Source organism: Eremothecium gossypii, chromosome VII (genome assembly GCF_000091025.4).
Source record: "Eremothecium gossypii ATCC 10895 chromosome VII, complete sequence".
Lineage (NCBI taxonomy): Eukaryota > Fungi > Ascomycota > Saccharomycetes > Saccharomycetales > Saccharomycetaceae > Eremothecium > Eremothecium gossypii.
Genome location: NC_005788.4, coordinates 1,159,128 through 1,171,109, shown reverse-complemented (window position 1 = coordinate 1,171,109; position 11,982 = coordinate 1,159,128). Strand labels below are relative to the sequence as shown.

Genomic DNA, 11,982 nt, shown 5'->3' with positions numbered 1-11,982 from the left:
CTATTTCTTCGTTATATGATGATAATTACTATGCTCGAAGATATTTCGATGTGAGCATACGATTTCTCAATAGACTACAACGGTATCTGATAACGTACGTAATGCAACCCTTGGTAGTGGCGCGCGCAGCGCGCCGAGTAGAGGCGGCACGCGCTTTTCTGCAACGCTGCACACAAGGTCAAATTTGCATCTGCAAAGGGCATCGCACTAGTCTCTGCGCAGCGACATGGCGAAAAGAGTTGCAGGAAGTAAAAGATACGTGCATCCGCTGCCAATAGAGCCCGTGGTTCTGCCACCGCTCATCGCGCACAACCCCCTTTCGTGGGTGTATTGGGTGCTTGCATATGTCACTTCCTCGAACCAGCTGCCACGCAAGATACCGCTGGAGGTAGGTGCGGATGGGCGGTACACGGTGACTGGCCGCGAGCAGATGCAGTACCTCTGGGAACACGGCTTCTTCGGGACGGGCCAGCTTTCCCGCAGCGAGCCCACGTGGCAGGCGCGGACGGTGGATCGCCTGCAGCTGGACACAGAGGGCATCGCCGGACACAAACTGGAGCAGGTCACGCAGCTGAGACGAAAGCAGCGCCTGGAGTTCAAGCGGGAACGTGCATCTTTCGAGCGGAAGCGGCTGGAGCTGCGCCGGCAGGGCGTGCTTGAAAGCGAGATCCTCGAGCAGGAGCGCCTGTGGCTCAAGCAATTGCGGGACCGCGAACTGCAGTGGGAGGCCAGCACCGGCGATCCCTCGCCGGTGCGCGCGGAGGACGCCGAGATCATCGCCGAGGACGGTGCCAGCGTGCTGCCGATCGAGAAGCTGGAGCTCATGCCTGTCGAGGCGCTCTTCCTTACCCTCGCGCTGCCCGTGCTGCACGCAGATGCGCCCGCGATACTGGCTCGGACGCTGGGCCCGCAACCCGCTCTGCCCCAGATCGAGCGCCTCTGCCGCCTGTACGCCGCATACCATCACTACCGGTCCCATGGGTGGTGCGTCCGCTCAGGCATCAAGTTCGGCTGTGACTTTCTGCTGTACCGCCGCGGCCCTCCGTTCCACCACGCAGAGTTCAGCGTCATGGTGCTGGCGCCTGATGAACGCCATGACTACACGTGGTACTCTACCGTCGCCCGCGTCGTCGGCGGCGCCCAGAAGACGCTTGTGCTCGCCTACGTCGCCCGCCGCGCCGCCGCCGACCAGCTGGCCGCCCTGTGGCACGCGCGCCGCTACATGGAGGCGTTCGCGCTCTTCGAGGTCCATGAGCTGGTGTACCGCCGCTGGCTTCCGGGCAAGAACAGGGAGTGACTATTGCGTACATACTATATAGCTACACCAGGCCCTTGTACGCCGCTTCGACCCAGCCGCAGTCGCGCACGCCCTTGTTCCGCGCCCGGGGGCCCTTCGCAGTGTCGTCGTAGACGTCGTTGAGCTTCTTGTCATTCGTGGCAGGCTTGGAGATGCACACGACTTGCTTGTTCGGCAAGACGCAGCGCAGCTGCGACCGCGGGAACGGGCATGAGCACTCCTCCGGGCCCCGAGAACACTCATTTGTGTATGGACACACATAGCCCTTGCAGTCGCTGTTCAAGACCGAGTCCTCATAGCTAGTAGTCTGCTGCGTTTGCTGCTGTGCCTGGTGCCCACCGAAGTCAAAGAAAAATGACTGCACTGGCATCGCCAGTAGTGCCACAATCAAGTGAGCGATCATATCGGCTGTGTCGTCGTCTGGAGCTTATGGTTTGCACAGGTTGGTGTTCAGGAACAAAGGATGTCGTGGGTGATTTTCCGTGCACGTAAGTGAAAAGCGAGATGGCCATCCGCTCATCGCTGGCACTGTCCGAGAAAAGCTTTGGAAGCCACTAGGAGACGATAGAAGCATGTATGTGAGCATTAAAGGATTCCCAGAAGCATATGAGAAGATTCTAGCACGGTGTAATGCGTTGTCGTCGTGCCAGCTCGTAATATTCGTGTCTTGCCTGAACATTGACGCGCTCTGCGCGACAAAGATGCTCGCAGGTCTGTTTAAGCGGCAACTGGTGCAGCTTCAATTGGTGCCGATATTCGGTTATACGGAGCTGCAGGAGCACTACAAGCAGCTGGACGAGAATATCAAGAACGTGGTGTTGGTCGGGTGCGGCGGAATGATCGATCTGGGCCTGTTCCTGAGCCTGGGCGAGGAGGAGACGTCGCGGGACGTGTACGTGCTGGACTGCCACCGGCCTTGGAACCTGGACAACTTGTTTGGGTCTCGCGTGGTGACGTGCTTCGACGATGGCACAGTGGACGACGGGCTGCAGGCAGAACAGGACGCGTACTATAGGGTCGCGGCGTTGGAGCAGGAGCTGGGCGACTCCGACGACGGATCTGAGGGCGAGCCATCCGGCGGCGAGACCTCGGAAGACGAGGAGGCTGTTCCGGGACAGAAGCGGAGGCTGGAGGGCGGGCGGGCAGAACGCAAGCAGCGCAAGCGCGAGCTGCTCGAGGCGGAAGCGGTGCTCGAGGCATACTACACGCGCGGCACAACGGTGAGCAATTCGCTAGCGGTGCAGATGTACTCGCTTGTGTCTGCGGTCGGAGAGACCAACATGGAGTATCTGTGGCTCACGGTGCTGGGCGCGGCCTCGCTAGACGCCGCGTATCCCCATGTGTATCAGCAGCTACAGCGGCTGCTGAAGGATGAGGTCCGGCGGTTGGCCCCACAAGACAAGACGCGAACGGCAGACAAGCTGAGCATCGATGTCCGGCCGGACTACCTGCTCTTTCTTATGCGCCACTCCTCGCTATACGACAGCTTCTTCTACTCCAACTACGTGAACGCACGCCTGTCGCTGTGGAATGAGAACGGCAAGAAACGCTTCCACAAAATGCTAGCGCACATGGGCATTCCCCTGAGCACTGCACAGGAGCACTGGCTGTACATGGACAACGATATCAAACGTCAGTTGGGCGTTATTTTTGACAAGAACCTGGACAGGTACGGTTTGCAGGACATCGTGCGGGAGGGGTTTGTGCGCACGTTCGGCTACCGCGGGTCTATCAGCGCATCCGAGTTTGTTGAGGCCATCACCGCTTTGTTGGAGGCCGGGAGCATGGCCACCGCACACGACGTCGAGAAAGATGCGCAGCGAGACGAGGGCACGGAATCGGACCCCACGCAGCTACTTGCACAGCGCCAGAAAGTATGGGTCAGCAACTTTTGGGCAGCGTGGGACGCTCTGGACGACGACATGGACCTGCTGAAGCGCGGTATCTCCCACGCCCAGGCCCTGCAGCGCGCCATCTTCAGCACCGGCGTAGCAGTGCTTGAAAAGCGCCTGCTTAAGCATCTCCGCATATACCGTCTCTGCGTCCTGCAGGATGGGCCATATCTCTCTCTCTACCGGAACCCGCTAACTCTCCTCCGGCTCGGCAACTGGATCATCGAATACTGCGCCGAGTCTGATAGCAAACACCTGCTCCCGATGGTCCTAGCCGCCCTGGACGAGTCCACAGATACATACATCGTTGCAGGCATGGCGCCGCGGTATCCGCGCGGTATGGACAACCTGCAGTCCAGCGACCTCCTCCTCAATAACTTCAGCGTCAGCTTTCAGCACATAGCTAGGGAAACAGGTGCAAAAGTACGTATAGACAACTTTGAAAGTTCCATTATCGAAATCCGCAAAGACGATCTACAACCATTTCTCGAAAGGCTTACGCTCAGCGGGCTCTTGTAGATTCAATCGCAACGCATCTCATCAGCAATGTATATACTATTTTCCATAACATCATATTGGCCTTCCTGGCCTTCTTTCTTGTGGACCATTATCCTGTCGCACGTTCGCATCAAAAGTACTGACACCTTCGAAGTCAGGGCTTCCGCGCACAAAGAACTTCACGAAGCACCACGCCGACAACGTTGCAGTATACAGAGGGATAACTTAAGCCCCAAACTGAGGATCTTAAAGAGGCTCAGTATGCAGAGGCAGTTTCCAGAAGAAGACAGGCTGGGCTTCGAAATCCCTCAGCTCCCGCCGTGGAAGAGTCCGCAGATGAAGCAACACACACAACAGGGCCAGCAAACGCCGCTGCGGCGGCCGCGCTGCATCCTCGGTGCCCCTTATGAACCGAGCAGGGCGTCGTCCACTGGTGCAGGCCAAAAGCGCGACTACGACTACTCCGTGTTCAATGAGAGCAGGCTCCTCACTGAGAGCAAGATAGACCAGTACTTGAAGAGCGAGGCCGCAACGCACAAACGCGTATTCCACCGCGACCGTCCCCACGACGACAGCTACCGCCCCGACTTGCAGCCGCTCTGCTGCGACAGCTCGGACGAGGAGGGAGAGCCCCGGCGCGCGCAGAGCGCGCGTGGAGACCGCCCGTTGGTGCTCAGCATCCCCGGAATCCATCCAGAAGAGATGTACGACACGCGCCGCCGCCCCACAGACCTCCATAGCGACTTCGAGGACGAGTCGCAGTTGCGCCGCTACTGGAACTGGTCGCAGCTAAGCAAAACGCTAGGTCCGCGCGAACAGCACTTGCTCAACCGCATCCTCCAGAAGGAAATACAGCTCCAGCAGCATTTCCGCGATGTCATCCGCCGCGGAGACGGCTACCGTAGACCGGAGGGCCGCAGCGACGACGACGCCTACCTCGAGTTGAAGCATTTCACCCACATGTGTTACGAAGAGGACAATTGCGTATTCAACATGGACGATTTGATCGTATATATGAAGGGCCAGCAGTAGCACCGCCGCATTGCCCTGCTACCTCCGCATCAGGACACTGCTGACATTGTGGTCCACTGTCACCCCTCCGACCAATTGTGTCTGAACTGTCGCCATCGCCTCCACAGTGCGCAGCAGCATTTGGCCCAGCTGCTGCTGGCCAGCCAACTCACGAATCCGTAGAGCTCCCTGGCGCCATGGCCATGGCCGCAGTTCACCATTGAAGTGATGCCCAGTGCTACACGTTGGTCACGTGCATTTCGTATAAAAGTAGCTTGCTGAAACATGATTTCTGAAACAGACAGCAGGTTAGACATATAGGGGTCAGCGTCTTAATATAAGAATAACGATATCGACCAAAATCCAAATACACCTCTTGTTAGAACTTAGTAAGCATTTCTAGGAGTCCGGAAAGCATCCATGAACGTTTTAAAGCTGCAGAAGAAGTTCCCAGAGCTTGGGCAGGAGGATTTGTTTCAGATAATTGAGCAGTTTAGGAATATTGACGTTGAAGACAACGGATACGTTGAAAAGACAGATGTGTTGGAGTCAATCGCCAAGCAGGGTGCGGCCACGTACGATGAGGCGCGGACAGCTTTGAAGCGTGTCGACGTGGATGCGTCTGGGAGAGTGGAACTGGATGATTATGTGGAGCTGGTGGCGAAGTTGAGGGAGCTAAAGCAGCAGCCGAAAGCCGCTGCAACACGGTCCGCTGGAAGCGAGGTGTCATCGCTCACGGGCAGTATGCAGCAGAGCCGGATTGTGGTGGAGGGCAAGACGACCGGGACCACGCACACGATCAACGAGGAAGAGCGGCGGGAATTCACGAAGCACATCAACAGCGTGCTTGCAGGGGACCCCGACATCGGGGACAGACTGCCTTTTCCCACGGATACCTTCCAGATGTTTGACGACTGCCGCGATGGGCTGGTGCTCTCGAAGCTGATCAACGATTCCGTGCCGGATACGATCGACACCAGAGTGCTCAACTGGCCGAAGAACGGAAAGCCGCTCAACAACTTCACTGCTTCGGAAAATGCCAACATCGTGATCAATTCTGCAAAGGCCATCGGTTGCATAGTTGTCAACGTCCACTCAGAGGATATTATTGAGGGGAAGGAGCATTTGATCTTGGGTCTTATCTGGCAGATCATCAGACGGGGCTTGTTAAGCAAGATAGACATCAAGCTGCACCCAGAGCTCTACCGTCTATTGGAAGATGACGAGACTCTCGAACAGTTCTTGAGGCTTCCTCCAGAGAAGATTCTACTACGTTGGTTCAACTACCATTTGCAGAATGCAGGCTGGCACCGCCGGGTGGGAAACTTTTCCAAGGATGTCGCCGATGCGGAAAACTATACCATTCTTTTGAATCAGTTGGCTCCTGATTTGTGCTCTAAAGCACCTCTGCAGACATCAGACCTTTTGCAGAGAGCTGAGGAAGTCCTTGTGAATGCTGAGAAGCTGGAATGTAGGAAGTACTTGACCCCTAAAGCGCTCGTGGCCGGTAATCCAAAGTTGAACTTGGCTTTTGTTGCTCACCTATTTAACACGCACCCAGGTTTGGAGCCCATTGATGAGAGCGAGAAGCCTGAGATTGAGGAGTTTGATGCTGAAGGTGAAAGAGAGGCCCGTGTTTTCACTTTGTGGTTGAACTCATTAGATGTCAACCCGCCAGTAGTGTCACTTTTCGAAGACTTGAAGGACGGCCTTGTCTTGCTCCAGGCATATGATAAGGTAATTCCAGGGGCTCTAAATTCAAAGAGAATCAACCAGAAGCCAAGCAATGGTGTTGAACTTTCAAGATTCAAATCGCTGGAGAATACCAACTACGCTGTTGATCTAGGGAAATCTAAAGGTTTTTCTCTGGTGGGCATAGAGGGTTCCGATATTGTGGATGGCAACAGGCTGTTGACCTTAGGTCTAGTCTGGCAGTTGATGCGCAGAAACATTGTCAACACAATGTCCTCACTAGCTTCGTCTGGTAGAGATATGTCAGATGCTCAGATTCTAAAGTGGGCGCAAGGCCAAGTTGCCAAGGGTGGCAAATCGAGCAGGATTATGTCTTTCCAGGATGCTTCGTTGAGCAATGCCCATTTCCTATTGGATGTATTGAACGGATTAGCTCCAGGATATGTGGATTATGACTTGGTTACTCCCGGCCGTACAGAGGAAGAGAAGTATGCAAACGCTAAATTGGCAATTTCTATCGCGAGAAAACTTGGTGCTTTAATCTGGTTGGTTCCTGAAGATATCAATGAAGTCCGCCCGAGGTTGATTTTGACATTCGTTGCGTCTCTAATGGCTCTCCAGAAGTAACCTTTCTCGCCTTACAAGTAGCTGTATTATATTTATGTGTATGTAAGTATTTGTATGTAGGAGGTATACATACCAAGCGCTGTAATTATCCCAGATATATATATATATCTTGGCTATGATAAGGAACGACCAATTGTGATCTGGTCCTTCAATTTTATGTCCCATTCCTCGGCAAGGTCCCTGATATACTTGTATGCGTCGTGCATCCCGGTAGGATCAATTTCGTGTTTGGCAATGTATTCCATCCCATCTCTATACGTTGCAGAGCCGTACTTCAAAGCCTGGTGTTCAAACGTAGGATTTGCAAGTGTAGCAACGTATATTGGTGCATTAGCACCCTTGTAACCCTGAATGTTATGCCATGGTGAGCCGAGCCACCGAGCTAGGTAAAACAAGAACAGCATGCCATAATAGGTGAAGAAGTTCAAATATTGGTAGAAGGAGTGACTAGTAAATATGCCAGGGTGTGTAACATACTGATGAATACCCAGAGATTTCAACTCTTTGTAAGTGGCCAAGTGTAGAAGGTCAACCAGTCTCTTCGACCCCTCGTACGAACTGTCCGTTCTCAAGAGCTCGACATCTTCCAGCGATAGATACTTCACATCCGACATCAGCGAAGAAAGCCACACAACCTTCGCCTTGCCTTTAGCTAAGAGCGGGATGATCCTTCTAATCAAATAGTACGGACCAAAGACATTGGCTTGAAATACTAGCCCTAGCCCATCCCTGGACTTGACTCCCACCCGCTGGATCTTATACGTGGGATTAGTCACAGCATCCAAAGGATCCCGTAAAACAGCCTTGGTGGCACCCAGCCAGTCAATTCCGGAATACACACCCTGCGCAGCGTTAGCGTAGAAGTAATGTATAGCGTCATATCGTTTTTCTAATTCGTATGCCGCGCCCAGCACACTAACCATGTCGGTGAAATCCACCAGCAGGTAGTCGAAATCTACTGCTCCAGACTTGCCACATTTCTCGGCGTATGTTTTGATTAGGTCTACCACCTCCCTTACTCTTGGCAGCGTACGCGATGTTACCACGATAACCAACTTGCTGTCATCAGTAAACTGCTCAATCAACCTGTATGCGATATTCAGGCCAAGATTGCTAATATATGTCAGTCGTGAGCTCAGACACTGATGGCATATTAACATACCTATTAGTACCGGTAATAACCGCTACCCTAGCACCACTCATTAGGCTCGGTGATCTAAATTACTTAAATGTGTTACCGTAGCAGCTACTCATAGAGCTGCATCCATTATCATCATTCATTATACGAGGTGAAACATCGAAACCTACTTAGATCACTGACCACGAATCAATCTCGCCGGCATGTCCATCGCCGTATCAAGGACCAACTCTGATGAGCAAGCCAGTGAGACTGATTATGGTGCGTGGGAGAACATATAGGGACAGTTACACCCACATCCTGAAGCACATTCATCGTCATTTTCCCACCACTCCGCAGCGCAAGAGGCATGGAGAACATGCTGGCAACTCCCGCACAAGAATATGCGCTTCTTGGCCTGCAAGCCGCAGTATGCGCAACTGTGTGTTATTGCAGAGGATCGCTCGATCCACTTGTAATGTATACCTTTGTAAAAATCGTCTTGTCCGGAGATCCCCTGGTCGAGCGCACGAAGAATTTCCGGCTCGGTATTCTCATTGACATTGAACTTTAGCACCTTGACGCGGTGGAGAGGCAGCCCCCAGTAGTATACCAGCTCTGCATATTGTCTCCGATAACTGCGAAACTTGGGCTCCTGTGCAGGATCCAGTAGCGGTGGTAGCCTGCCACCGGGGAGGTCAAGGATGTCGTCATCAAGGATCTCGATGCTAACATCGGGAAGCTGGGTATAGTTGGTTTCCATATATGGGAACACACTGGAAGAGCGCGACTTCATGCCTGAGCAGTGGCGTGCGTTTGTGGTTAGGTATTCTTCAGAGGGTAGAGAAGATGTCTCGTGATTGGGCCGCGATTTGCCATGCGACAACTCATATGCTGTAGCAGGAGTCCCGATATAGTCGTTAGATGGATGCATTTGGGAGTACATGGCCGTTGGCTTGTAGTGCTCGCCTCGGAAAAGAAGGGTGTGCTTGTGTTTCCTCGGGAGGAAATGAGAGTTCGAATCATTGCTACGACGGCCTGGATCTACCAGTATACAAGCTATCATCGCGAGCATTTGAATGTTTTTAGTGAGTTCAAAATAGCGTATTATCTCCTTCACAAACCACCTAGCACCCATGACATGTTTGTCGAAGCTGCAATGGTCAATCTCATCAGAGTTTCTATCTATAAGTAGGTTCGCAAGTAAGTTCCAGCACTGTGCAATCTCATGCACACCATACTTTTCCGCGACGTTATAGTTGTGTCTAGCAAGCGCTTCAGGGGTATCTCCCATGAGACGGTATTCAAGTGCCAATGTGATTTTGTCGGGAATTAGATGGCTGAAGTCATGGATAACAATAACGTTTTTGGGTTTGCCTTTAGAGTCAACAGTCCGTCCCGATTCGCTACGTATTGAGCATATCGGGTTGTTGAAGTTGGTGTGGAAAATAGGCATCTTTGTCCGAAGCGTAATATCGTTCTTCAGAATATCTCCCCAGTCATCCGCAAAACTACCATCGCTCTCATTCGGGTCAGATTCATCATCTGTTTGGATCGACTCACTATGATGATGAGAGGAAGCGGATAAGGTTTCCACATACCTCTTTGGACGTTCAATCTTCTCGTAAGTAAATGGTTGGTCGTCATATAAGCGCTCTGTCCTGTCACTGGGTAGGGTGGGCTTCAGGCCAGCTGAAGTTTTCGATCGTGCTCCATAAGTAGAGACGAGCTGCGGTTTCCTATCAACCTCCGTCATGAAAAAGCATATTAAAGACCCAGTTGCTGTCCATACAGCACCACAGCCCTTAGGAACAGGGGTACTGTCGAAAGCTTCCGAAAACTCATTGCTATGGCCTGCAATGCTTGCCTGAAATCCACTGATCTCTTCATCTTCGGAGCCTGATAAATCTGGCAAGTCCAGCTTGTCATCAGAGGATGGTAACGAAGAGCATTCTTCGCTGTTAGCATCAACTAAATCGAGATTCAGCAACTGCTCTGTCTCGTCTTCATCATCCAAGATATCCAGATTCACATTTTCACCTAGCAAGAAACGCAAGCATGGTTCAAGGCAATATTTCCCTGCATCAGTGTACTTACGGGAGATATCACCAAGCCTCAAAAGCAAATATTCCTTTCTCTCTGCTGTCAAATCGGTATTTTCTTCCACTTTAAAGATAGGAAGGTTCCCCTTCGCGGGGTATTGCTCGGGAAACTTAATCTCTATCCGTAGGAATACATATTCGTCTGGATTTTTATCGACCCATGGTCCATTTAGAGTGAGAACTAATTCACCAGTAGATACAGAGATTCGCTCGAATATTATTCTCTTAAATTTATGACCAACCTGGCTAACTTCCTCCCCAAGGTTTTGTAAGGTACGTTCAGAGAAGAAGTCATGAGGAGAGTTAGATTGATTCATCTTTACTCCAGAAACCCAATCTAGATGGTTAAAGCTATTTTTGCTATTCTGCAGACCTGAATTCGTAACAAACGTTTCTCGTAAAACCTTATACTGATGATTTATAGCCTTCACCTTTTCCGGCTCTTTCCTGTATGTGACGTATTCATAATTAGGCAGCTTCTCTTGCAACTGCTTGTTCCGCTCAAAATTCACTTTGTCATAGGTTGCTTGTGTAACAGGCCATAACCGAAGATCACAGTCTTTTGACCAAGTCACTAGCTGAAACTCACGATCATCAACTGAGCTATCATATGAGTGCCTCGAACGCCAAAGAAAATCCTTCACAATATCTGTGTGGCCCTTGAAAACGTATATGGGCTGTAGCTTGGTCTCTTTCTCATCATTATCCTCATGTTTCCAATTGTTGTTGACCAAATATACAGAGTTATTCCCTCCATATAACGGCATTACGCAGCAGCCCTCCCCAAAAGGTAAGTAACGACCTCGCCAAACCGGAAAATCCGCGTTTATGGTGAACTGTGCGCTTGCCGGTTCGTGACCATAATCCCAAAATTTGATCGTCCCGTCATTGTAGCTCGACATTATCTCGCACTCATTGTTCCTATTAAAGTCTATGTTGTTCACGCTGCTTCCGCTTCCGTTTAAACGGTACAGTGGTACAGAGCCCTTTCTAATATCCCAGATGAAGACAGTACTCGCGTGTGATGATGCAATGATGTTGGCATCCTTGAAATTCCACTTCACCTGTGAAGCGCCGGATGACCAATCACTGGTTCCGTAAAATGGACGCTGTGAGCAACGCATATCCCAGGCATGCACATAGGTATCTATCGAACATGTCGCAAGCAATTCCGGGTGTATGGGATGGAAGTTAATGTCTGTTATAGCCCGTGTATGGCCGTGCAGTTCATGCTCGACTGCATTTGAAGAACTTCTGGCAAGATTCCAGACAATAGCCTTCTGATTCGATGTGGATACAACCCAATAAGGCTTGGCCGCGTGTGGCGACCATTGGACGTCGGCCACTTGCCAAGAAGTTATATGCTGCAGCCATCGCGGTGGTGAAAAAGGGTCATCTATGTCCACGATGTACAATCCAGTTCGACTAGCTAAAACAACGTCCCTACCGGATGGATTAATAGATACCGCATTGAAGCCCCCATCCACTCTAAGAGACAAGGACTGTCCAAACGTTGGAGATTGGCAAGGGTCGTTACCAACATATCCCCCCATATCCACGGTACTTAACTCTCCTCGATAGCCCTTATCTATTGGCAGATGTCACAGTTTTAGTTCCAATAAATACCAAGACTCAACCTTCGTATATTATTATTTATTATCTAACATGTCAACTCACTATCACATGATCATAAATACCTTTACGACTGAACTATAAAGCGATACAATCCTCTGTGAAGAGGCAGGA

The 11,982-nt window shown here is 51.5% G+C and overlaps 7 protein-coding genes and 1 non-coding gene across 8 annotated transcripts; 5 read left to right on the top strand and 3 right to left on the bottom strand.

Annotated features, from left to right (window-relative positions):
* The first annotated feature begins 11 nt into the window (after positions 1 to 11).
* On the top strand, positions 12 to 90 carry AGOS_AgSNR79. Its single transcript, NR_149426.1, has one exon. It is a non-coding gene; the product is annotated as an AgSNR79 (small nuclear RNA).
* A 136-nt stretch (positions 91 to 226) lies between these two features.
* Positions 227 to 1,297, top strand: SEN2 (tRNA splicing endonuclease subunit SEN2; the record flags this gene model as incomplete). Its single annotated transcript, NM_211800.2, has 1 exon — positions 227 to 1,297. The coding sequence occupies one exon, from the start codon at positions 227 to 229 to the stop codon at positions 1,295 to 1,297; it is 1,071 nt and encodes a 356-aa protein (NP_986738.2).
* A 22-nt stretch (positions 1,298 to 1,319) lies between these two features.
* LCL2 (Lcl2p) lies at positions 1,320 to 1,700 on the bottom strand (the record flags this gene model as incomplete). Its single annotated transcript, NM_211799.1, has 1 exon — positions 1,320 to 1,700. One exon carries the CDS (start codon positions 1,698 to 1,700, stop codon positions 1,320 to 1,322), a length of 381 nt encoding a protein of 126 aa, NP_986737.1.
* Positions 1,701 to 1,869: 169 nt separating this feature from the next.
* CDC45 (DNA replication initiation factor CDC45) lies at positions 1,870 to 3,708 on the top strand (the record flags this gene model as incomplete). Its single annotated transcript, NM_211798.1, has 1 exon — positions 1,870 to 3,708. The coding sequence occupies one exon, from the start codon at positions 1,870 to 1,872 to the stop codon at positions 3,706 to 3,708; it is 1,839 nt and encodes a 612-aa protein (NP_986736.1).
* Positions 3,709 to 3,948: 240 nt separating this feature from the next.
* APC9 (anaphase promoting complex subunit 9) lies at positions 3,949 to 4,719 on the top strand (the record flags this gene model as incomplete). The annotated part of the gene is made up of 1 exon (NM_211797.1): positions 3,949 to 4,719. The coding sequence occupies one exon, from the start codon at positions 3,949 to 3,951 to the stop codon at positions 4,717 to 4,719; it is 771 nt and encodes a 256-aa protein (NP_986735.1).
* Positions 4,720 to 5,118: 399 nt separating this feature from the next.
* SAC6 (fimbrin) lies at positions 5,119 to 7,017 on the top strand (the record flags this gene model as incomplete). Its single annotated transcript, NM_211796.2, has 1 exon — positions 5,119 to 7,017. The coding sequence occupies one exon, from the start codon at positions 5,119 to 5,121 to the stop codon at positions 7,015 to 7,017; it is 1,899 nt and encodes a 632-aa protein (NP_986734.2).
* Positions 7,018 to 7,130: 113 nt separating this feature from the next.
* Positions 7,131 to 8,177, bottom strand: ERG27 (3-keto-steroid reductase; the record flags this gene model as incomplete). Its single annotated transcript, NM_211795.1, has 1 exon — positions 7,131 to 8,177. The coding sequence occupies one exon, from the start codon at positions 8,175 to 8,177 to the stop codon at positions 7,131 to 7,133; it is 1,047 nt and encodes a 348-aa protein (NP_986733.1).
* Positions 8,178 to 8,411: 234 nt separating this feature from the next.
* On the bottom strand, positions 8,412 to 11,789 carry MTC5 (Mtc5p; the record flags this gene model as incomplete). The annotated part of the gene is made up of 1 exon (NM_211794.2): positions 8,412 to 11,789. One exon carries the CDS (start codon positions 11,787 to 11,789, stop codon positions 8,412 to 8,414), a length of 3,378 nt encoding a protein of 1,125 aa, NP_986732.2.
* Positions 11,790 to 11,982: the final 193 nt, after the last annotated feature.